General features: G+C 37.0%; 1 protein-coding gene across 3 annotated transcripts in view; it reads left to right on the forward strand.

Moving 5' to 3' along the window:
• The first annotated feature begins 471 nt into the window (after positions 1–471).
• The window catches only part of LOC131069823 (uncharacterized), a 179,608-nt gene continuing 155,020 nt past the window's right edge, over positions 472–25,059 (forward strand). The window contains exon 1 of one of the 3 annotated variants that reach the window (XM_058005391.2): positions 472–689. In XM_058005391.2, the coding sequence (XP_057861374.2) occupies positions 529–689 (161 nt within the window). In that variant the 5' untranslated portion in view covers positions 472–528. Of the gene's footprint in view, positions 690–4,827; positions 5,177–25,059 lie in introns of those variants that run through there. The other 2 variants (XM_058005389.2, XM_058005390.2) reach the window with 2 other exon arrangements.

The raw sequence follows: 25,059 nt of genomic DNA on the forward strand, positions 1-25,059 counted from the left end.
TCCCCATTTTAAATGATTAGCACATGACAATAACATTTAAGGTAATATTAAATATAATTAAAATTAAAATATACATTACACTGGGAAGTTTTGCTTAAAGTTGCCAGTGATGAATATTAATTTAACAATTTTTTTTTACAAAATAACTGTATGGAATACGGTCCTTTAAGGATACAAAAGTGGTTATACCCAATATTTGAAATTCGCTGCATACAACTGTTCTACGGGACGGTGAGCATGCACTCCAAATTCTCAGGAATTAATCTACACCTTACATTGTCCAGTCATTCGAACGCCTTTTAAATTTTTTTAGAATTTAAAATTCCCGACCCCGAATCTCATCGTATAGAGCAAAGATTTATTAAGTGCATTCCAACGCAACTCCCACTACTTGCCCTATAAACACGATATTTTAAAATAAAGCTTAGAATAGATCTCATGAAAAATGCCTATAAAACATCATACAAGACATGTTAAGCTCAACTCCACAAAGTGGGATTCGAACCCAGGCCGCTTGAGGTTGCAGAAATGGAGTTGCAGAACTCAGGAGGAGTAAATTCAATGGAGGTGGAATTCGAACCCAGGTCGCTTGACGTTTCGCCATCTCTGTTATCTATCTTGGGAAATAAGCGCTATAGGAGTCTGATGCTCACGATCATGCTTACGCTCACACTCGGCATTATGGGAGGGTACGTATAAGATCTTTTTCTGTGTTTTTTCTTTTTGTTTTTGGTTCTATTTGAAAAAATGCATATATTCATCTGTCTTAAAACAGCACAACGCTGAAATGGAGATGATTTAGATTTATCCTGTAGCTTTGCGTAGGTAAAATTTTGAACAAAGATCCCATCTTTGCTTTTGCTTGAAGAGATTCGTATCAGATAAGATGATAGATGATGGAATCTAAATATGCATTTTCGATTTGTCCTTTAAAATTACATCACGAGGAATAAAATAATATGCAAACTATTTGAAGGAGATAAATTTGTTGGGCCCCAATGCTGGTCAAAATAATTTTATAAAGAGATAAACAAGTACATTGAATAATCTTTTTATTAAAGGTCCATAAACTCTGGAATATTTTAGGTTGTGGGTGATGATGATGTTCATTTTGGTTATTGACCATGAGGATGGTTGTTCACTTTCATATATGGTTTGTAGTTGGTGGGAGTTGAGTTGTTTTAAATTAAAATAATCGTGTTTAATGCCACATGAAATTAGTTATGAGGATGGTTGTTCATTTTAAAATATATTTTATAGTTGGTGGGAGTTGAGTTGTTTCAATTTAAGAATTCTTTTGTGTTTAATGGAAATGCAAAGTTATTTTGTTTTATAATTGAAGGAGTTCAGTTGTTTTTCAATGTAAATATAAAATTATAAAATTCATATTCCTTTTGCAAGAGTAATTTATTAGGTTGATTATTCTCCCATCAACTATTTAAGATAAATTAACAATCAAAATTTTAATTTTTAAAGATTCACTCATTGTTTTTAATTTTTAAAGATTTACTCATTGTTTTTTATTTTATTTAAGATAACTTTTAGAAAATTTTAAAATTTATATTTTGTTGTTTATTTGTAATTAAATCAAGTTAAATATGTTATAATAAAAGTGCATTTTATTAAATTTGTTTGTAAGAAAAATAAAGATAATTAATAAATCACAAAGTATTTGTTTGTACTTTTAAAATAGAGGCTAAAGATATATTTTTAAAGATGAAAATTGATACAAAGAATCGTATGTTAGGTCATTTGTCTAATAATAGAACTACACATCTTTGATTTTCATAATCAATAAGATTTTGTAGAGAACTATGATTTACTTTATTTACATAATAGAATCTATCATAAATCTCATAATACATCACTCACTTTAGTTTCATTTATTGTTCCATAGTTTACAAATGTGTTGATCTCTTAAGATTAAGTGGTTTGATTCCATGTGGTGTTAATGAAACTACTCCTATAGTTATCTCAAAAAAAGTCTTATACCAAAAACTAGTATATTATTCCTAAAGGAATGGTTTGGCTATCTTCAATATGAGTATAATTCTTAAAGTAGTGATGAATTTATGTTGACAATACTTTTGTCTAAGTTGTTTTTATCAAAAGGAATAAAATTGATATCAAAATAAATTCTCTATAATAAGAAACACGCGCATTGAACATACCAAGTATTCTTGATCCCTTGCTCACAGCACAACATAGTTGATAGAAGAGCTTTGAATGAATGTCTATTATGTCTAATTGTTGCATTTTCTATATGTCTTAATCCATGAAACAACATCATTATATGAAAAACAATTGAAATATGAAGAAGAAGAATTCAAAATACATACAAGATAAATACATATGAAAATGATTGTTTTGCCTATAGACTTTTAGATAGCATGCAAATAAGAACTCTATCAACTTGAGTGCACATAATGTTATTAATTTCAATTCCTCTAACTTCACTACCATAGAAGATTGTTGGTGATACTAAAATTTTCACCATAGAAAATTTGGTTTTGGCATTCTCAAACTAGAATTAGAAAACACTATTTCTCATGTGTAAATCATAAATATCACAAAATAAACTAGATACATCAAGACATTATGATTTATTTATTTATATTAATAACATGTTTTTAATATATTGTAATTATATAATAGTGAAATATTATTTAAAACATAAAAGTATTTTTAATTATTTAGTAAAGACACGATCCCATGTGAAGGGAGAAATTTTCAACCTTGTCCCAACTACTAAAATATATTTCTTATCCTTTGCATTTGCAAAATATTAAAAAATATAATTTAGAAAATGAAAAAGTTTTTAAATTGGTCACACTCCTTCATAAGACAAATATAAATAATTATTTTAATGAGTTAAGGAAATGTATGAAAAAAATACACAAAGATGTTTTATTTTGTTTTAGAATTAATTTATTTATTACATTATGTACACATAATTTTTAATTTTTATTAAATAATTATTTTATTATGTTTTAGCTATTTGTTTTTTAATATTAGAAATAGAAAAACAAAGCTATTTCATTTTATTTAAAAATTATTTTATTGATTATATTATAGATATATAAATTTTAATTTTAATTTTGTTTTAGCTATTTATTTTTAATACATTTATTGAATTGTATATATATAAATAGTTCTTTTTATTTATTTTTAATCTTGTAATTAAATTTTTTTTTTAAAATTATATTTAAAAATAAAAAGTAGATTCAAAATAGTTTTTGTTTGATGATCATGACATGCCATATGCTTCTCCTTATTATAGATTACACTTCTCACTATAATTATTTGTGAATATTATTTTAAAAATATAAAATACTACAAAAATAGCATACATATAGCCTTTATATTAATAAATACATGTTATATAGAATTAGGTATATTAATCTATATGAAACTTTTATATTAATATTTTACTTAGATAAAATGTGTTATAACTCAATAAGCTTAGAAAGAAATGTGTAAAATAAATTTAAATTTATATAAAATCAGAATACAAAAGATAAAATACTATTTGAAAAACAAACACATTTATGTTATATAGATTTTGAGTGTATTAGTCTATATGAAATCTTTGTATTAATATCAAATGATTAATTCATTATAAATGGTGTAGTCCTATGTTGCAACTTAATATGAAAAAAACAAATCAAATGATTTTTTTTTTAGTTTTTCTAATACATACAATGAATTAACCAAAATCTTTATTTTCATTTTTTCTTTTCTAAATTATTATTCAATTATCCTTTATAAAATTATTTCACTATTATTATCATTTGAATAAAATGGTTGTTGCATTAAAACAATGCTATCTATATCCAATAAAAAATCTTTCAATTATCCTTTATAAAGTTCTTCCACTATTATTATTATTTGAATAAAATGATTGTTACATTAAAACAATGCTATCTATATCCAAAAAAAAATCCTTAGACTGCTTGAAAACAATATACTAATTATTTTTAAATGTCACCTTAAAATAAAATTAAAATATATACAAAATAAAATGCTTCAATTTAGAATACATTAAAATACTTCAATTTATAAACATAGTGATTCCTTGACTTATATAATATGTATATATGAATATGAAAATAATACTATTTATATATACTAGCATATTTATCATTAAACATTAAAGGAATATAAGTATAGTACACCAAAGATATCATATTTGTTCATTATTCCACTAAAAAAATTATTATATTCTAATTAATATTAAATTATTATTTAGATATGATTATATTATTATAGTTTAATATATTATTATTTTTATATTATCAAATTATTAGTATTATAGTTTAATTTTATATTCCTTATCTTTATTTTTTACAAAAAAGACTTTATGTAGGGACACTTACAATCCCTCATAATTAATAACATGTTAGGGCACTTTCAATCTCCATGATTAATAATATTAAATCGAGATAATTAGCATTAAATAATAAAAAATTAGCTAATTGAATACATGGAAAAAAAATATATTAAAAAAAAAATAATAATAATAATTTTTTTTCCTTTTTATGCATTTAAGTGTCTTTTAATTTTTATTGAAGGATATATTATATACAATAATAATAATATGATAATTTGATATTTATATTTATAGAAATTTTAATTTTTTAACCTATATCTAATTTTTTATTTTAATTATATTAAATGTAATTAAAATTTTATGGCAGTAATAAAAAATCAAATAAAAAGTTGAAAAAAAAAAGAAAAGAGGGCGCTGCATGTCTGATGCGCCTAAAATATTAAAAAGTGAACAGCTTTTTTTAAACAAAATCTTAATTAAGTAATTCCTGTCTGGACGGCGGCAACACCTTTGGCAATTTTGGAAAAAAAGCTCCTACAAGCACGGCCGAAACTCAAATAGTTACCATATTAATAGTTGAGAAAGATGATGAAGATGTATATGAGAAAGAATCCTTGTGAAAGGTAGATCATAACATCCAGATTCGGGACAGCCGAGGGGTGGTCTAATCTTGGAGTTGAAAACAAAGAATTGGAGGCTCTGGGAATGATCGAAAGGAGAGTTGCTCGTTAAAATGGAAGTTGCAGCTCCTCAGTCCGTGCGTTTGTCCTTTATTTTATCAAACAGAAAACATGCAACGGAACTGCTCAGGACCATCTTAACGCTCACCCTTGGCATCATGGGAGGGTGCGTACTTCTTCTGCTTCTGTCTGTCTTGCTACTTTTGGTTGAAGTGATTTTAGTTTTTTTTCAGTTTTGTTTGAATGCATTAGCTTCCATTCACAGTTTCTAGTGCCGGCGCATAGGTGTTTTTACAAAGCATAGGCCGGTAATACTGACGGAATTTAGCTAGCTTGAATTTTTTTTCAATTCAATGTTTGATTTGACGTGCCGAAAGGTATGCCGTACCTTTAAAAGGTTACAGCCAAGCTAAAAACCCAGCAATTTGAGTATGCACCCTGCATTGGAAGGCTCTTTTAGGAATTTTTTTACCACTTAACTGATTTCTTTTAAAATTTGTGTGGCTTGGAGTTTTGACCTTGTGACCAAGGACTAGAACAGATTAAATCTTTCAAGAGGGAATTTTGAAATCTTGCAATTAAAAAAATTGAGTATCGTACATAGTGAAGATGCCGAGGTAAAAATGATCTTCAATCTATTAAAAAGGCTTTACCTGCATAGAATCACTGAAAACTTGGCATTTTCTGGAAAGTAATAATAATCTAAACACAGCGATTGATATATAAGTAAAATATTTCAAAATTGTGATTTTCTTTTTTTAATTTTTAATTTTTAATTTTTACACATTGATTTTCTAGTTTTAAAGTTTTTCTTTCGAGTGTTTTTTGGATCCAAGCCAAGGACATTGACTTAAAAAATTGCAATATTGATTTAGAATTTTAGACTACTGGGGAACACGGAAGTAGATAGTAGATAGGTATACTAACATTTTACTCGCACCTAGTGAGTGTTCCAAATTATGTCCTAAGAATATACATTGTCTTGAACAATTGTAGCTTAGGTATTTGTGTAGATCATCGCATATTGAATTATAGTTGTAAAGATTGTGATTATATAAAACTTGGCGGACTTGATGTTGATTTGGAACTTGACATAGATTAGTAAATGATTATATCAATGCAGACTTACTAAGTACTTGCGATTACTCATTATGAGTTCTAGCCCACAACTCCCCTATTGGTAAGCGAGTTGCTCATTGCCCTTTACAACTAACAAGTTTTGATATTTTTTGGTGAGTTTTAAAACATTGCAATGAATAATAGATAGAGAAGAAAAACATTATGTAGAGCTAACCTAGTTTTTGTGGTGTAATGAATGAATGAAGATTTCTAATGACATACACGAGACCACTTGTGGTGTAATGAATGAATGAAGATTTCTAATGACCTCCACGAGGCCAAGCAGTCTATGGAACCCAAGGTTGTGAACAAGGTAATGACCTCAAAAGATCCAACCAACAAACCCCATAAACTAACATAGAGCGACCATTAATCCTTGCTGATCAGGTTTCTTCTGCTATGAATTTTGACCAGGTAATTTACCATCTTTACTATGCGTTCCTCCTGGAGCGAAGTATTTAGAGACTCAACTTTTAGAGTATTTGTATATTTGCCCTAAATTTCCTCAAATGCCAAACACTCAATGATGTAATGCCATATTATTTCCACTGACCCTGAAGTGCAAAGATGACAAACCTTATCAACCCATTCCTCTTTGGATGTTTTCCACCTCCTTGTTTGCACCCAAGATGGTGCGAGCGAATTCTTAACTAGGCTATTAGCATTTTAGCTTTCCATTTTATATCTGCTTCTATGTAGTGTTTTTGTTGATGTTCACAAGTGGGATTCAAATGCTTTACATAGTATTCTCTTTTTAGCCCAAGATGTATTGACCACAACACCCCTTTGACATTCTCTTTCATGTACTACTTGATTCCTACATTTACATTTGGGCATTCATGCATATTAATGACCCATCTACTCAACAACTTGATATTTTTTTTTCATCCAAGTGTTTTTTCTTCTAATTAGCTTTTCCTCTACTAATTTTGTGCTAGCGGTGGTCTTCCACATTTTTTGTTCTCTTCAAATTATCAAACAACCTAATCATTGTAGTTGCCTCAACTGAGAAGGCTTCGGCCTTGGCTAAGATGATCTCATAAGCTAATTTGCCGATTCAGGTACGGGTATAGGTACAAGATACAAAATTGGGTACAACAATTTTCTTTTTCCTTGGGTATAGGTATGGGTGCGGATAATATATATAATATAAATATAATAATATTATAATATATATAAAATAAAATTATAATATAAATATATTATATTATATTATATGTAATATTATATATCTTATAATAGATTCATTGTGTATAATAATATTATATATATATATATGAATTTGTAAAAAAACTTCGAAATTAATAAATAAATATTTTAATAAACATTATTAAGTATATAAAAATAAATTTAGATAAACTTTATAGTGTTAAAGTTTTAAAAAAAAATACTATGGAAGTGGCGTGGGTTAAAAATTAGAAATTCAAGCTTGGTTTTGTGCAATCTTCATTGGTCTAGCGAGAATAAAATAGAGGGAGCACTAAAATGGTGAGCACAAAATGTAGGGATGAGAAATGGCAAGAAGTAGAACGGATTGAATGGATGAGCCGACAGGGTCGAACCCACAACGAACCCAAGGCCAAATTAGGACTGAACTTGAACCAAGCTCGAAACCGGCCTCGCCCCCAAACCCTAAGCCACGAATCCAGTATTTGAGCTCATAAGGGACTATGGTTTTAATTTTGAAATTGCTTGTGATGAGACATCTTTTTAATCTTTCTATTTGCCTCCATCTTGATATTTGACATGTTGCTGTCCCAAACTTCACAACCATACAATACCATTAGTATAACAAGTAGCCTGATAATGTCTTCTTAGATTTCCAATCCAATAGCTTGGATGACTCTCATTTGTTTTGTAGCATGTATAATTCTTCACATCCCCCTTGTATCCTCTTTCCTCTACAAGCCTCCCAACTAAGGTTGCTATGAAAATTGAGGTCCAAGTATTTGTAATCATTTACCATTTGTAAGGGGCTTCCCTCAAACTAAAGAAAAACAGCAGTGATCTTCCATATTCTATGCTCTCTTCAAATTACCTAAGAACCTAATCATCACAGTTGCCTCAACCGAGAAGGCTTCAACCTCGGATAAGATGATCTTGTAAGGGATAGTAGCTTTAATTTTGAAATTGCTTGTGATGAGACATCTTTTGGATGCAGATCAACTAGCAACCTATGAAAACAAAGTAAACAATTTAAAGTTATGCATTTATAATTTTATTAATAGAATTTTCAATTTAAAAAAAAAACAAAAAACTATAAATACTAAAAAATAAATATTCATTAACTGTTAAACTTGCTTGTGATAAAATTTTGATTGCAAAGGGTTGTAGGATTTGAAAGCATTAGCCATGGAAGTACCACAAACTATGAGCATCCTTCTTATACCTATGATGAAAAGCATCAACATTTAGACCATTTGCATTCTCAAATTTTGTGAACTCATTTGTAATCAAATCTCGCACATCATCTTCAAGGAAGAGTCTAAGGAATGCTGCCTTCTACCCTTTAGACTTCTAAATTTCTATATGGTGAAAGCCTTCCCTGTTAGCAGTAATCAAGAAGGAAGACTGTGAGGGAAGGGGGGGGGGGGTGAATCAATCTTCATCGGATTACCAAACTTAAACACAAAACACATATCTGATAAACTGCAGTAATAAGACAGATAAGCAAATTGAAAGCACAACACACAACACCAGGATTTTGACGTGGAAAACCCGGTTAAGGGAAAAACCACGGTGGGAACCTACCCACAGTAAGATGATACTTTGCTGTAGTATGTGAAAATATTACAATGGAGAATGCACATGCATTCAGGCACACTGCCTAGAGCTCATTGCTCAAATGATGATGGCCTGGAAAGCTACAACCCTCAGGGAAGTCTCACTGACTTACAATAAAATTCAGACTACAATCTTGAAGAAATGAACTGAAGGAATAGCATCTCCAAATGCCAGATTACAGTTCCAGTTAAGCACAGTTGTCTGCTCTGCAACACCAAACTCACCTCAATCTCAATACCGAAGGATAAATCACTTGTTTGCACATACACCTCTCTCTGACAATGCAGACACAACATTGACACCTAAATTACATGGATATATCACCTATATATACAAATCATCAACCTTGATAACAAGGTCGGCTAAACCCTCAACCCTCAATTACAAAATTACATCACACGATACGAAGATCGACCACCAGAACAATAATATGGTTTACATAGCATAACATGGTCCTAAAACAAATTCCCAAATGCACAACGCCACCAGAAATCATGCCAAGATCAACCGCAACACGCTACACCACCAAGAAAATTGCATAACACGACAATCATCACCGGTTCATAGAAACCATTAAAAGCTCGCACAACGATCAATGCAGATCATCAAAACAAATAGGACACGACTAGGAAACACCAACAAGCAAGTTAGAATCATTAGGAATAACTGCACCAACGCCACTTATCAAATCTTCATCGGTTAACGTTTGAAAGCTCAAGAACACAACCAATCGACAACTGCCACAAAGAAAGATAACTTGCGGAGCACCAAATCACAAACCATTTGAAATGAAGATACACAAGACCATCCCAAGTAATATCCCAAAAACTCAGTACAAGATTTGATCCCACCGAAACATACCGAGCTTTGCAAAACAATGATCAACAAAACAAAACAACAAACCGGATCATAAGATCTTCCCAATTTGCAATCATCGGAGCAATACACAAGAATATGTTGACATCAATGACAACAACATATCCTAGTAGCAACAATGACCAACAATATCCAACAATCTCCCCCTTTGGCATTCATGGCAATATATGAATGTGAAAAATAGTCAGTGCAAAGAAAGAAGATATCTCCAACAAACTCCCCCTAAGATCAGGATATTTAAAACAGTTTTTCACATGATCTCTCTCCCCCTTTGACAACAATGCCAAAGATTTCAAAATAGATAGCCAAACTCTCCCAGAAAACCGAGACATGAATTTCTCTCCCTCTAAAATACATAACCAGATCAACAAACTACTCCACCAGAGGAGCAACACCAACTCACCAATACAGATAAAAAGATAAAGCTTTGAAATCCACCGGACTGATGAAACTCAATGCATCTAGTTCTCATCAGGAGGGGTGGATACCCCTAACTTGTCTTTTAAATAGACATATATCTTTAGACAAAGGTTATCAACAATTTGTTCCTTTGTAGATACATACTCCAGCTTCACCTTCTCTTCATTGGCTTGCTCTCTCAAGTAGTGATATTTGATTGACACATGTTTAGCCTTTGAATGTTGCACCGGATTCTTTGACATGTTGATAGAACTGAAATTATCACAGTAAATAATAGTAGGCTCATCATGAATAATTCTGATATCTTTCAACATTTGCTTCATCCAAACTATCCGAGTGCAATTACTAGCAACAACAATGTACTTAGCTTTAGCAGTAGATAAGGATACTAAATCTTGTTTCTTGCTAGCCCATGAAACCAATTTCTTACCCAAAAAGAATGCTCCACCGGTACTACTCCTCCGGTCATCTACATCACCAGCCCAATCAACATCAATGTAAGCTCACAACATGAAATTATCATTCCTCAGATACCACAGTCCATAATCCATTGACATGTTGATATAACTGAAATTATCACAGTAATTAATAGTAGGCTCATCATGAATAATTTTGATATCTTTCAACATTTGCTTCATCTAAACTATCCGAGTGCAATTACTAGCAACAACAATGTACTTAGCTTCAGCAGTAGATAAGGATACTAAATCTTGTTTCTTGCTAGCCCATGAAACCAATTTCTTACCCAAAAAGAATGCTCCACCGGTACTGCTCTTCCGGTCATCTACATCACCAGCCCAATCAGCATCAATGTAAGCACACAACATGAAATTATCATTCCTCAAATACCACAGTCCATAATCCACAGTTCCCTTCAGATATTTGAATATCCTCTTGACAATAGTGACATGACTCTCCTTCGGATCAACTTGATATCTAGCAACCATACATATAGCATGCATAATGTCCAGTCTAGTTTGTGTAAGATATAGCAGTCCAACAACCATAGATCTGTACAAACTCTGATTAGCTTTTAGAGATTCATCATTCTTAGACAATTTACAGCTAGTCACCATAGGAGTTCCAACCGGTTTGGAGTCACCTAACCCTAACTTATTCAGCAATTCCTTCACATACTTAGTTTGAGATATGAATATACCTTTTCCAGTCTGTGCAATCTGCAAACTTAAGAAAAATTTCATCTCACTAATCATAGACATCTCAAATTCTTTCTGCATATCATCGACAAACTTCATGCTCAAATCATCATCACCTCCAAAGATAATATCATCAACAATCAGGATGTTATCATTTTCAATCTTGAAATACAGGTTACTGTCAACAACACCTTTAGTAAATCCCAATTTCAACAAATATTTATCTAGTCTAGTATACCAGGCTCTAGGGGCTTGTTTCAATCCATAAAGAGCTTTCTTCAGTTTGCATACCATGTCTCCATGATCTGATAATGAAAATCCATCTTTCTCAATATAAACTTCTTCCTCAATATCATCATTCAAAAAGGCAGATTTGACATCTGTTTGATATACCTTGAAATCTTTATAAGCAGCATAAGCAAGCAACAGTCTAACAGCTTCAAGTCTGGCAAATGAAGCAAAAGTCTCCTCATAATCAATTACTTCTTGCTGTGAATATCTTTTGCAAACGAGTCTTGCTTTATTTCTGACAACTTCACCAGTTTCATTGAATTTGTTTTTGAATACCCATTTAGTACCAATAACATTCTTATCCTTAGGTTTAGGCACAAGTTCCCATGTATTATTCTTTTCAATCTGATCTAGTTCTTCTTCCATAGCTCTCATCCAACTTTCATCTTTACAAGCTTCAACAACATCTTTAGGTTCAACTTTAAAAATCAAGCATACTTCTTCAACAACTAACTTTTTTCTAGTCATTACACCCTTGTTCTTATCACCAATAATTTGATTTTCAGAATGATTCAGTCTTACGTACCTCGGAGTCTTCTGATTGTTCTGATTATCAGGTTCCTGCACTCCTTCACCAGCAGCAACAACATCCGAGTTAACAATTTCTACCGGATCATTTTGCTTAGGCTCTCTAGTCTGAATAGGGGCTAAAACAATATGTTGACCATCATCATAACCACATGATCTGATCTCTTTTCCAAGGTTCTCATCCACCTTCACATTTGCACTTTCCGCTATCTTTCTTAGTCTCTTATTGTAGCACTGGTAGGCTTTGCTCTTTGTAGAATATCCCAAGAAAATTCCTTCATCACTTCTAGCATCAAACTTTCCTATATCTTCATCTCTTTTGATATAACATTTTCTACCAAATTCTTTGAAATATCTCACAGTAGGAACATGACCAAAGCAAAGCTCATAAGGCGTCTTATCGGTATCACCTTTGATGTGAACTCTGTTGAATGTGTAAACAACAGTACTAATGGCTTCTCTCTAGTAGATTTTCAGAACATTTCCTTCAATCAACATAGTCCTTGCAGTATCCAAAACAGTTTTGTTCTTCCTCTCAACAACTCCATTCTGCTGAGGGGTTCTAGGAGCAGATAATTGTCTTCTAATCCCATGCTTCTCACAGAATGAATTGAGTTCACTGGAACAAAATTCTCCACCTCTATCAGATCTCAGACACTTCACCTTTAATCCAGACTCAGTCTCCACTTTAGCTTTGAATATCTTGAACTTGTCCAATGCTTCTGATTTCTCCTTCAAAAAGACAACCCACATCATCCTAGAATAATCATCAATTAGCTGCATAAAATATCTATCACCTTGCACACAGATAAAACACGTAATTCAGAATAATAATGCCATAGATATCAGATGCAATATATCAGATGTTATTCCATTCATAATTGTTGTTCTCCACAAGTTACATTCAGAAGTATATATAAAGATGCCGAGGGGGTGCGAGCGCCAACCGTCGCACCGCAACTGCCACCACTCGGTTGCCAACTAACCAACACAATTACAACTTAATTAACTAGTTTTATTTCCGTGTACAATATTGCTGCCAACATCATCCCCCCCAAAAGAAAAGAAGTCGTCTCCGGATGACTTAATACAAAATAGAAATGACATTAAACATAACTATTGATGCCAGTTGAGCCTGGAACCCACACACCTGTTGCGTCCTCGCCTGAAAACCCTTGGCTGCTACCATTCGATGCTCAAGTGCGGATTTCACCATTATTGCTTCCTTCGACATCACCATCCTCCTATGCCTAAACCAAACTTGTCTGCAAAACACACTTTTCAGTCTCAGCCTCCACCAACTGCTACTCAAATGATAGTCTCCCTAGCCAATTTGTCCTCGATAGCCGCCGGCGTTGCCCTCCTGACATCCAACTCTTGGGTACGCTGAGCTACGTCTCACGCTAGTACTGCCTCCAACCTGGTGGTCAGCTCCTCCCGAACCCTCTCTGCATCCACCAAGGCAACCTCACGTCCAGTCGAGACCTACTCCAAGTTCCTCAAAGCATACCATCCCTGCCTGGAGGTGGCCACAACCCGCTGGCACAAAGGCTAGGAGACACCTCAAATCCTCCATCACACTCCCCAAAGGCTAAAAACTGAACTGAATAACTCCCTAGTGTCATACAACTGCACGAACCTGCATTGCCTTCCCTCAAACTCTGTTTGTTCCCAACCTCCAAATCCATCTCCCTCTACGGCTTATGGCTTCCCTGCCAATGCTTAGATGCAGGCTTCTTTCTCACAGTACGGACAACCACAACACTTCCCGTGGTATTCTGTAGCTCAAAAATAAAATGGGGGTTTGGGGGCAACGCCCCCAGCGGGGTCGAGGGGTAGCGCCCCCGCGGGGTTTGGGGCAGCGCCCCAGCGGGGTCCGGGGGCAGCGCATCATTTCTGTGATGTTTTATGATGTCAAAACCCTTCTTCTACACTCCAATATTTTCAGTGTCCAGGCTCTCGATGTCATCGAATCATTTTTCAATTTGGTGCTCGTCATTTTTTTTTTTTTTCGTGTTTCCTCTGTAATGTCACTTTGGCCATGCAACCTCCGTACGGTCAACAATAGCATTGACACCTCCAATCGTACGACCACCTTCCCGTGCGGTCAACACCTCTCCACCGTACGACTATGTCTGTGTTTGTTTGTGCGGCTCCTTTTTTTTTTTCGTTCTCCTTTTTCCTTGCGTGGGCTGTGTGGTGCAGGGGTTTGTTTTAAGTGCGGCGTGCGGGTGTCCACCACATGGTGGCATCCACCGCCGGTGTGACCACCGCCGGTGTGGTCACCGTACGGTGGCCCCACGACGACCTTTTTTTTTCATGCCGTACGGTCACCTGGCGTACGAGTGTTTTTTTTTTTTTTTTGCAGCCGTACGGTCAATTGGCGTACGTGTTTTTTTTTGGTAGCTGTACGGTCAACTGCCGTACGGACCTGTACGGCCATACGGTGGGTTTTTATTTTTATTTTTTTATTTATAATATATAATCTAATTGTCGAGAGTCTTCGGCTCGGGTCCCATGTCGCTGGGATCGCCCTTCATCCTTCTCAGTTTTCCTCCCTTGAGAGTCTCCTACTGTGGTCCTGTGCCTCTTGAGTCGCCTGCCCGGCCTCTCGAGTCCCCTTCCATCCTCTCGAGTCCCCCTCCGGCCTTTCGAGTGTCCGGCCGGCCTCTCAGGTCCCCTGCGCGCTTTGCATGGTAGGGTTTCAATTTGGACCCGTTGGTTGCCAATCTATTTTCAATGGCCATCCGAAGACCTGGAACCACAAATTCTACAGGGACCACGGTCTGCTTCCTGTACATAAGAAGAAGAAGAACAATAAAGATTTTGAAGGCCGCGGCCTTCCACACAGGGTTCCAATCGTTGCCAATAATCTTGGGATTATCCACGTCATTGAGGTTTGGGGCGTCTCCCTTCCAATACTCTTTGTATTCCGGCAGGTTCACCTCCTCTGTTGCTTGCTCTGGTTCCTCTACTTCGAGCCTGTAGCTCTAGAACATTTCGTAATCCTCCATCTGCCAATGGAAGAGCCCATTCAATGACCCTGTCTCATCCTCGGAGCACTCTCCTAGTTTGAGAATCCCTTCGTCGTTGGGCTCCCTGCAGCCCCATCCTTCGTCCCTCGGGTTGCCTTTTCCTTCATCCTCCGATTCCGAAGATGATGCCAGTTCCTCGTCAACAACCTGGGTCCTTAGATCAATGGTGTACTTCCGCCCCCCTTTCTCCATAGAAAGGGTGTTCTTTTTCCAGTCGTGGTTCACCTTTGCTCTAACCAGCCACCCTTTGCCTAAGATGGCGTCGTACCCCTTCTTCTTGAGTGGGATTACCACAAAATCTAGTATGAAAGGTTGCATGCCGATGGTGACCGGCTGGGCCATCAGGGTGCCGAGTGGCTTGATGTCGTGTTGGTCTACACCTACCAAGTTGAATGTGGGTGGCCATAGTTTTGGCTTCCCTAGCTTCTTCCACGTATCCTCTGGCAGTACATTCACCCCCGAACCTCCGTCCACGATGGTGTCTTTGAGGATAGCCCCGAGAATTCCCATCTCTACTATAGAAGGATGCTGACCACTATTCAAGGCCAACAACATTGGGTCATCTGAGGGGCTGACCAGAACTTCCGCTAGTGTGGCACGCAAAGGTGCCTGCGCAATGGTTTGTATGGAATTAAAAATGGCGGTTCTTAACTGTGGCATTGTTTCTAGAAGGTCCTTTACCCTTATAGGTACTTCCATCTGTAGTACTTACCCAATGATGTTATTTTCCGCTTCTGTAGGGGATGATGTACTCGCCACCTCGTTGTCCCGTTGTTCGACCGTCATCTCACATTCAATATTGGCCTTTGCCTCCCGTAATCTCTCCTTCTCCGTACGGGGGTCGGGATAAGTGGCCTTTTTCGTTTGGGCGCGGGTGATTGCCAGTATTTCTTTCTCACCAGTCTTCTCAATGTTGAGGAGATTAACCCTTGCCTGTGGGCAATTTGCATCCTCATGGTCGCTTGGCCCACACCATCGGCAGAGGTGCTGAGGGGTGGCTTCCTTCGTGCAATCACGGGTGAAGTGCCCCCACTGATTACAGGCCCTACATTGGATAATTGGCCGGCCCTTGGCGTCATATTGGATACGGCTTCCGTTATTGTTATTGTTGCTATTCCTTCCGATAACGTGCCTGTTGTCCCGGTAACCTTCAGATGATGCCGTTGTGTTGGTTTGCGAAGTTTCGACGGCCAGCTGCTCTTGCGTGAAGAGAACTTGTTGGCTCCTGGTTTTCATATTGTAGGGACATTCCTTTGTCAAATGTCCCTCAATCTGACAAATGTCGTAGAAAGCCTTCTTGGGTCAGGACCCCTTGGTGTGTCCATCACTCCTACAGTCGCTACACCACATGTCGTTTTCTTCAGTCTTACTTGTACTCCCCTTCATGGCTTTGAATTCCTTCAGCATTCGTTCCATGTCCTTTTGGAGAGCGTGCACCTTTTTACTCGATTCGCCACTGCTGCTGCTTTCCCCGTCAGAGTCTTCATCATCGTCAGATGAATATTTATTACTTTTCTTCCTCTTTGACGTTTTGTATTCGCTCTCTAGGTCCATCGCCCTATTATAGGCGTTGTCATATGATGTCGGGGGTACAATTTTCATCTTTTTTCGTAGGGAGGATTTCAATCCTTCAACGAACCATTGTTTCTTCAATCCCTCTACTGGTTGGCTTTCCATTTTACCCAGCAATTCCTTCAGCCTCCTGCTGTATACCCGTACTGTCTCCTTGGTACCTTGTTTGGTACTGTATATCTTCGTTACAATTTCATTGTCATCACGGAGCAACCAAAACTCCTCCGTGAATTCCTTCTGTAGGTTGGCCCACGTGGCCACTTTTTGCTTGTCCACATCGAAGTACCAATCTATGGCAACTCCACGTAACGTGGCTGGGAACTGCGTTACCCATTCGTTTTGGTCAGTAACACCATTCGCTGACCATATGGTTTCGCACGTTCGACAATGGCGGACGGGATCTTCCTTCCCCTCGTCGTTGAACTTCGACAACTTCTGTTTACTGGCCATCCCACCGCTCGGTCTCGCTCCTCTGGTGCCTTGTGTGCTTGTACCTGCTCCGCCTCCGCCTCCTGCACCTGACCCTCCACTCGTGGGTCCTCTGGAGAAGGTTGTTGACCCCGAACCGAACAAATTGCCTCTCGTACGGTACCCTTGTGCTCCCTCGGCATCGTCGGCCGTACCGTCACCTTCGGTCGTCTCCCTTCGGTTGTCTTCCGAAATGGACAAATTCTTTAGTAGGTCTCTGGTAGCGTCGATCAAGTTTAGATTTTGCCTTGTTTGTTCCACCAACTCTTTGCGACTTCTTACCCTACGGTGGTGGTATTCAGGCGAACTGTAGAGTTCGCCTTCGGCACCCTCCGTGACTCCTAGGTTCCCTTCGGGCAACCCTACGACAGTGTAGAGAGTGTACTTCTCTCCGTCTATCTCTGCCTTCGCAACCTCCGTGACACCTCCTGGGTTCCCTTCGAGCAACCCCTCAGTCGGTCGTCCCTCAGCAAGCTGCCTTAGCCTACGCCTTCGTTCTACTTGCTGCTCCAGAATCAAGGCCCTCTGCGCGACCTCCCACTCGTTCGTTTCTGTTTTTTTATTTCTATCTTTATTCAATAGATTGGGCATTAATTGCCGTACATTTCCATAATTCACAATACATTTCCTCAGATACAACTCGTGTCAATGACACTTTTATTTGAATATAGAAGATTCAAGGTTCAATTCCTTCTTGGTCTGGCGCCATCCCGCACCTCCAACGCTGTCCACACGGCACTTGGTGGGATTTCCGCCTCCGTCGCCTCTCGTCGGACATAGGTCTGGATGGCTACCTGGAGCAAAATTGAAAATTCTCTCGTTGGCGTGTCTTCTCCTGTGTAAAGTTCTATTCGCGCGTCGTCAGCCTCTAGGTTTATTTCACCAACGGGTAGGCCCATCGTGTCCGTGCGCCATCCGCATCTTCCGTTCCCGAGTACGTCTAGGCAGCGACGCCAAATGTTTGCCCTCTACGAGTAAATAACTTAAAGCACACAGATAAAACACGTATTGCAGAATAATAATGCCATAGATATCAGATGCAATATATCAGATGTTATTCCATTCATAATTGTTGTTCTCCACAAGTTACATTCGGAAGTATATATAAAGATGTCGAGGGGGTGCGAGCGCCAACCGTTGCATCGCAACTGCCACCCCTCGGTTGCCAACTAACCAACACAATTACAACTTAATTAACTAGTTTTATTTCCGTGTACAATATTGCCGCCAACAACATTTGTAGGTCCACATAGGCTAGTATGTACTAGATCTAGAAGTCCATTTGATGTATACTGTTTTCTCTTGAAAGAAAACCTTGTTTGCTTACCCAATTGACATTCCTTACATATCAGATTAGCAGGCTTAACAATCTTAGGTAGATCTCTAACAGCATGTGTAGAACTGATCTTAATCATTGAATCAAAATTTACATGATACATTCTTGTATGCCACAACCAACTCTCATCAATCTGAGCAATCAAACAAATTTTATCACCAACATTCAAATTAAAAATGTTACCTTCAGTCTTAGTTCCAGATGCAATCTCTATACCGGAGGCATTTAAGATTTTGCATTTTCCATCTCTGAATTGTAGATCATAACCTTTATCAATCATCTGTCCAACATTCAAAAGATTATGCTTCAAACCTTCAACATACAGGACATCATCAGTGTTATGCTTACCATCAAAAGAAATAGAACCTCTCCCACGGATCACACAGGCTTTGTCATCTCCAATCTGACTATTCCACTATCATATCTTTCCATACTCACAAATTTGCTTTTATCACTGGTCATATGATGTGAACAACCACTGTCAATTACCCATTCATCTTTCTCTTCAACTTTAGTAGCTAAGGCTTTCTTCTCAATAATAGAGCTAGTGGAATCAATAGGTACAGGTCCATCTTCCTTAATGGCAAGAAATACAACTTAATCTCCCTCTGATTCTTCATCTGTAATACCTTCATCAACAACATAGTAACAACTCTTTTGATTTCTAAACTTCCGGTTAGACTTGTAGGGCTTATCATACTTCTCATTCTTTTCATATCTATCGTTCCAATCATGCTCATCAAACTTATCATGCCTGTCATACTTAGCCATTCTCTCCGGGCATCTAGAAGCAAAATGTCCTATCTTATTACAAGAGAAACATTTCAAAGGAAACTTTCCATCATACTTACCGACACCTTTAGGTAATCTTCGGGCAATCAGTGCGTCAAGTTCATCTAGATCCCTCTCTTGCTCTTCCATCTCTCTTCTCTCTCTTTCATATTTGGATATTCTGTATTCATCAAGATCATACCTCTGCTTACCGGATACATATGCAAATGCTCTAAATGCTGTTTCAGACTTTCCATGTGATTCACCAAACTCACTCAGCTAAAATGCAACAAGCTTTCCAAGTAGCATAACTCTTGTCACTGTAGTCACACTTCGGATCTCATGAATAGCAGCAACCTTATGTTTATAGGCAAGAGGCAAAGATCTCAGCACCTTAGCAACAATTTCATCTTCCTCAATGGTTCCACCAGCACATCTAATACCTAGGACAAGGTCGTTCGCTTTAGCCATAAAAGAGTGTATGTTCTCACCATCTCCCATCTTCAATGTCTTATATTTTCCTTTCAAACTCTACAACTTAGCAACCTTCACCAGTTTATCACCTTCATACAGAATCTCAAGCTTCACCCAAATCTCATGTGCGGTTTGTAGTCCCATTACATTTGTCATCTCAGAATCAGTCAAGGCACTAAGCAATGCTTCCTTCACTCTAATATTATGTTCAGCTTCCTTGATCTCATTAGGAGTAGATGGTCCATTCAGAGGAACAGTGTAGGCATTCTTTGTAATCTTCTAATAATCTTCACCAAGACATTTCAAGTGCACTTCAATCCGGTCCTTCCATATAGCGTAGTTACTTCCATCAAATCTCGGATTGTCCTTAAAGATAACACCTTGACCTGCCATCCTGGATCTCCTCAAGCGATTAAGCTTCTATCGGAGGATCTGGCTCTGATACCAATTGTTAGCAGTAATCAAGAAGGAAGACTGAGATTGGGGGGTGGGGGGTGAATTAGTCTTCACCGGATTACCAAACTTAAACACAAAACACAGATCTGATAAACTGTAGTAATAAGACAGATATGCAAATTGAAAGCACAATGCACAACACTAGGATTTGACGTGAAAAACCCGGTTAAGGGAAAAACCATGGTGGGAACCTACCCACAGTAAGATGATACTCTGCAGTAGTATGTGAAAATATTACAATGGGGAATGCACATGCATTTAGGCACACTGCCTAGAGCTCATTGCTCAAATGATAATGGCCCGAAAGGCTACAACCCTTAGGGAAGTCTCAGTGACTTACAATAAGATTCAGGTTGCAATCTGGAAGAAATGAACTGAAGGAATAGCATCTCCAAATGCCAGATTACAGTTCCGGTTAAGCATAGTTGTCTGCTCTGCAACACCAAACTCACCTCAATCTCAACACTGAAGGATAAATCACTTGTTCGAACATACACCTCTCTCTGACAATGCAGACACAACATCGACACCTAAATTACATGAATATATCACCTATATATACAAATCATCAACCTTGATAATAAGGTCAGCTAAACCCTCAACCCTCAATTACAAAATTACATCACACAATACAAAGATCGACCACTAGACCAATATAAAGGTTTACATAGCATAACATAGTCCTAAAACACATTCCCAAACGCACACCGCCACCACAACTCACGCCAAGATCAATCGCAACACGCTACACCACCAGGAAAACCACATAACACGGATATCATCACCGGTTCATAGAAACCATCAAAAGCTCGCACAACGATCAATGCGGATCATCAAAACAAATAGGACACGACTAGGAAACATCAACAAGCACGTTAGAATCATTAGGAACAGTTGCACCAACACCACTTATCAAATCTTCATCGGTCAACGTCTAAAAGCTCAAGAACACAACCAATCGGCAATTGTCACGAAGAAAGATAACTTGCGGAGCACCAAATCATGAACCATCTGAAATGAAGATACAAAAGACCATCCCAAGCAATATCCCAAAAACTCAGTACAAGATCTGATCACATCGGAATATATCGGAGGATACCGAGCTTTGCAAAACAGTGATCAGCAAAACAAAACAACAAACTGGATCATAAGATCTTCCCAATCTGCAATTACCAGAGCAATACGCAAGAATATGTTGACATCAATGACAACAACATATCCTAGTAGCAACAATGACCAACAATATCCAACATTCCTGGCATATCAAGATACTGATTGCTGTAGTATTTAGGAGTCAATGCATAGGCGAGAAGATGTAATGGAGTGGTCATCTTGTTCCATCTTTCTTCAACAATTGCATGGGTCTTGCTCTTTTGCACTTATGATGCACTTCATCTTCTCAAGCATTGAGTTGATGCCATCATAGTGAATCATGGTCATAATGGGCTCGGTGAAACTTAGGAGATACTCCACATGATCCCACCAAGAGTCATCTAACATCCTTTTGCTTAATTTTTGTTGCCCTCTTAGTGCTGCTTTGCTTCCATATAAACCAATTTTGGCTGATCACCATATTACAAAGTGCCACTTTAACTTTCACAAGTCATCTAAAGACGATTGTGTTAGATGCAAAACAGGTCTTTGCAACCTATAATAGAAATTAAAACCAAAATGATTAAAAATTAAAGATAAACTTAAGAAGAATATTCATTACACAATCAAATTATGAATATCAGTAAATCAGAAAATGTAAAACTTAATTACTACTTCACTTACCTTTAGTAGCCTCAAAATTGAAAATGATCTAAAAATTCCTTGAGACATGTGGTGGTTGGTGATGAACATCTGGATGCCCTCAGCGTATGCATAAACATCTTTGATCTACTCAATTTTATTCCCAACCTTTTGTAGCATAAGATCGAGTGAGTGGACCACACAAGGTGTCCAAAAGATATGGCGATATCATTCCTCAACCAACAAACCAACAACTCTACATTTCTTTGTGTTGTCTATTATGACTTGAACAACATTACAGGGTCCCACTGTCTCAATGGAAGAGATGAGAAATCAGCAACAAATTGTCCATCTTTTACTTGCCCTTCACAATCAAGACTTTCAAAAACATTGCCCCTTTACGGGACATCACTATGACATTGATCAAGGGACGATTTCTTGAATCTTTCCATTCATTTGAAACAATGGATACACTTGTCTTAATCTATAAATCTCTTATGTGCTTCGATGCATCTTCAACCCCTTGACCTCTCTTTCCAACAAGGTGCCATGTACCTTCTCATAACCCCGACCCTTATACCCTCTTGGTGCTTCATTAACACTTCTCAACATCTTTTTCCAATATGGGGAGTGAACAACATTGAAAGCCAACCCATTTGCATATATACATCACTTCATCTTGGTTGGCAATGTCTCGACTCTCATTTTGAAATGCACTTTCCAAAGGCCCTTTTGATCTTTTGCGTACAATGGGTTCTACACTTTGAGGCTCATCTGTGGTAAAAAATGGGTGGTCTTCTACCACAATATTGGCATTAGATGGGGGCTGCATTTCCTAAGATTTTTTATTTTTTGAAATGGGCTGATTTACGTACGTGCTTCTCTCTCATGTGCTTCCTCTTGTTCCCTAATATATTTTAAAACTGTCTCTTGTGGTTTAGGCACACCATCTTTTCCAGGGCAAATTTTGATGCCTCTTCCTAGTATTCCACACAATGGTCCTTTCACCCAAAAATATGAACTAGAATGTTGTGTACATCACATTCCTTGCATTTCCAAAGGAATTCCACACCTCTTGGAATCGTTTGTATAATATCAATGTATTTCCATAGATGAGAATTTGGATTTGTTTTGTAATTTTGTTGTTTATTTGTGGAGGTAGAACTAGTTGCCATTCTAGTTCTTGTAGCAAGAAATTTTATGAAAACATTCAAAACAAAAATAAAAGAATGGAAAAAAAATAGATAAACTAAATTTTACCTATTTTTCGCTTCTAGCTTAAAAATAGGTTAAGTTATGTTTGTTTTACAAAATGAAACAAAGGTACCTATTACTTCTGCTATATCATATTCATGTGCATATAGAAAAGAATAGAAAATTGTACTATTACATTGCATTATGCAGATGCATATGATACAAGAGAGAGTGCAAAATATTTTGAGAAATTGTAATCTTTATTGACAATGTAAATGAATAACGTCTCACACAAGCCGTGAGACTAACCATTATAATGCACATGAAGATAACATGATAGATTTATAGGTGCTATGAAAAGAAAATGCACAAGTAATGAAGGGTGACTCGTCATTGCCTGAATGACGAGTCTGTCTTGAGCTACCCTGCATCGTCTTTAGTCTTCCCGCTTGCCTTGCATCCAGCTATTGCACCCTTGATGCTCTGCATGCCTGCATCTGGAAATGAAAATATTGTTAGAGCAATGTCGGGTCATCAAACACTACTTATACATGCATCTATAAACATACAATATGGCCTTCACATGCATCATAAGAGCTAGCTTGTCACGGATGTCCAAGAAAGCAAGAGTTATCAAACACACTTATCATATGCTCATTTTTATCTAATGTGTTTGTTTCAAGTGCAGATATTGGTGTCTTTTCATGTATAGCACGTGGGGTCAAATGGGCTCCCATAAGGGTTGAGCCCAGCGTGCTACAAGATAGCAAATGAACAAAAGAGGACAGCTCAAGCATAGTTTTAACACTCCTAAAGCATATTAGGAAAGTAGTGTTCAGTCTCAGAACCAAGAAAGGAGATCATAGTAGGGCCTAATACAGTCATCATAAAACAATGATACTCAGCCCAAATGACATAAAATACGACCATGAATGTCAAACAATGAATGAGCAGTCCTACAAAAGATTACTGTCAAAATTATGACAGTCAAAATCAGTAAGGACAAATGAGTAAGCAAAGAATGGCAGCATGACCATCAAGCATGAGGAAATAGCAACCCCCAAAAAAAGAGGGTTAACATGGCAAGAAGAATCAAAAGACAGAGTTTGCAGATCATTTAGACTCAAGGCAAAAGTAAAGACTAATGAGTAGTCCAAAAATTTCAAAGAATGGGCAAGGTACATAGCAGTCCTAGGACAAGTACAGTGAATCCAAGACATAAGAAATAGTTTCATAAGCTCAATGACAGTCATTACTGTCAAAATCATAACCAGGTTTGTCTCAGTCAAACAAAATCAGAGAAAGCTGTTAAAAAACTCTATGAACAACAAATGATCCCATTGCAAATTTCTTGTCATGTGTGACCTTTTTTCCAAGGGTTATGGCTGTCATGTGTGAGAATCAAAAAGAGCACTTAGAACAGTCCCAACATTATGTTAGGACACTAAAAGACAATGACAAAGCCAATGGAGAGTCAATTCAAAATCAAAACAGGAAATGTTGTACAAAAGCATGGAATTTGTGGCCTGGAGATTCGTCCAAGGCAAATATCTCAATGTGATTTTGTAATGGTTTCAAATCTGTGTAGTCCAAAGGCATCATTCATCACTGTTCAAGGGGATCCAATGGTGAAAATAACAAACATAAACATGACGTGGTCTCCTTTGAGAGTGGCAGCATTACTACTACAGCTCAGAGCCGTAAACAGATCATGCTTAAGTAGGACTCACCTCCACAGTCTGTGGTCGTCTTGACAAAGCCAAACTCAAATTCTGTGCGAGTCTTATGTGCCGAAATGATCAGGTGGCTTGTAGTTTGAAAGAAAAGGGTAACC

This window comes from Cryptomeria japonica, chromosome 6 (genome assembly GCF_030272615.1).
Source record: "Cryptomeria japonica chromosome 6, Sugi_1.0, whole genome shotgun sequence".
Taxonomy (NCBI): domain Eukaryota; kingdom Viridiplantae; phylum Streptophyta; class Pinopsida; order Cupressales; family Cupressaceae; genus Cryptomeria; species Cryptomeria japonica.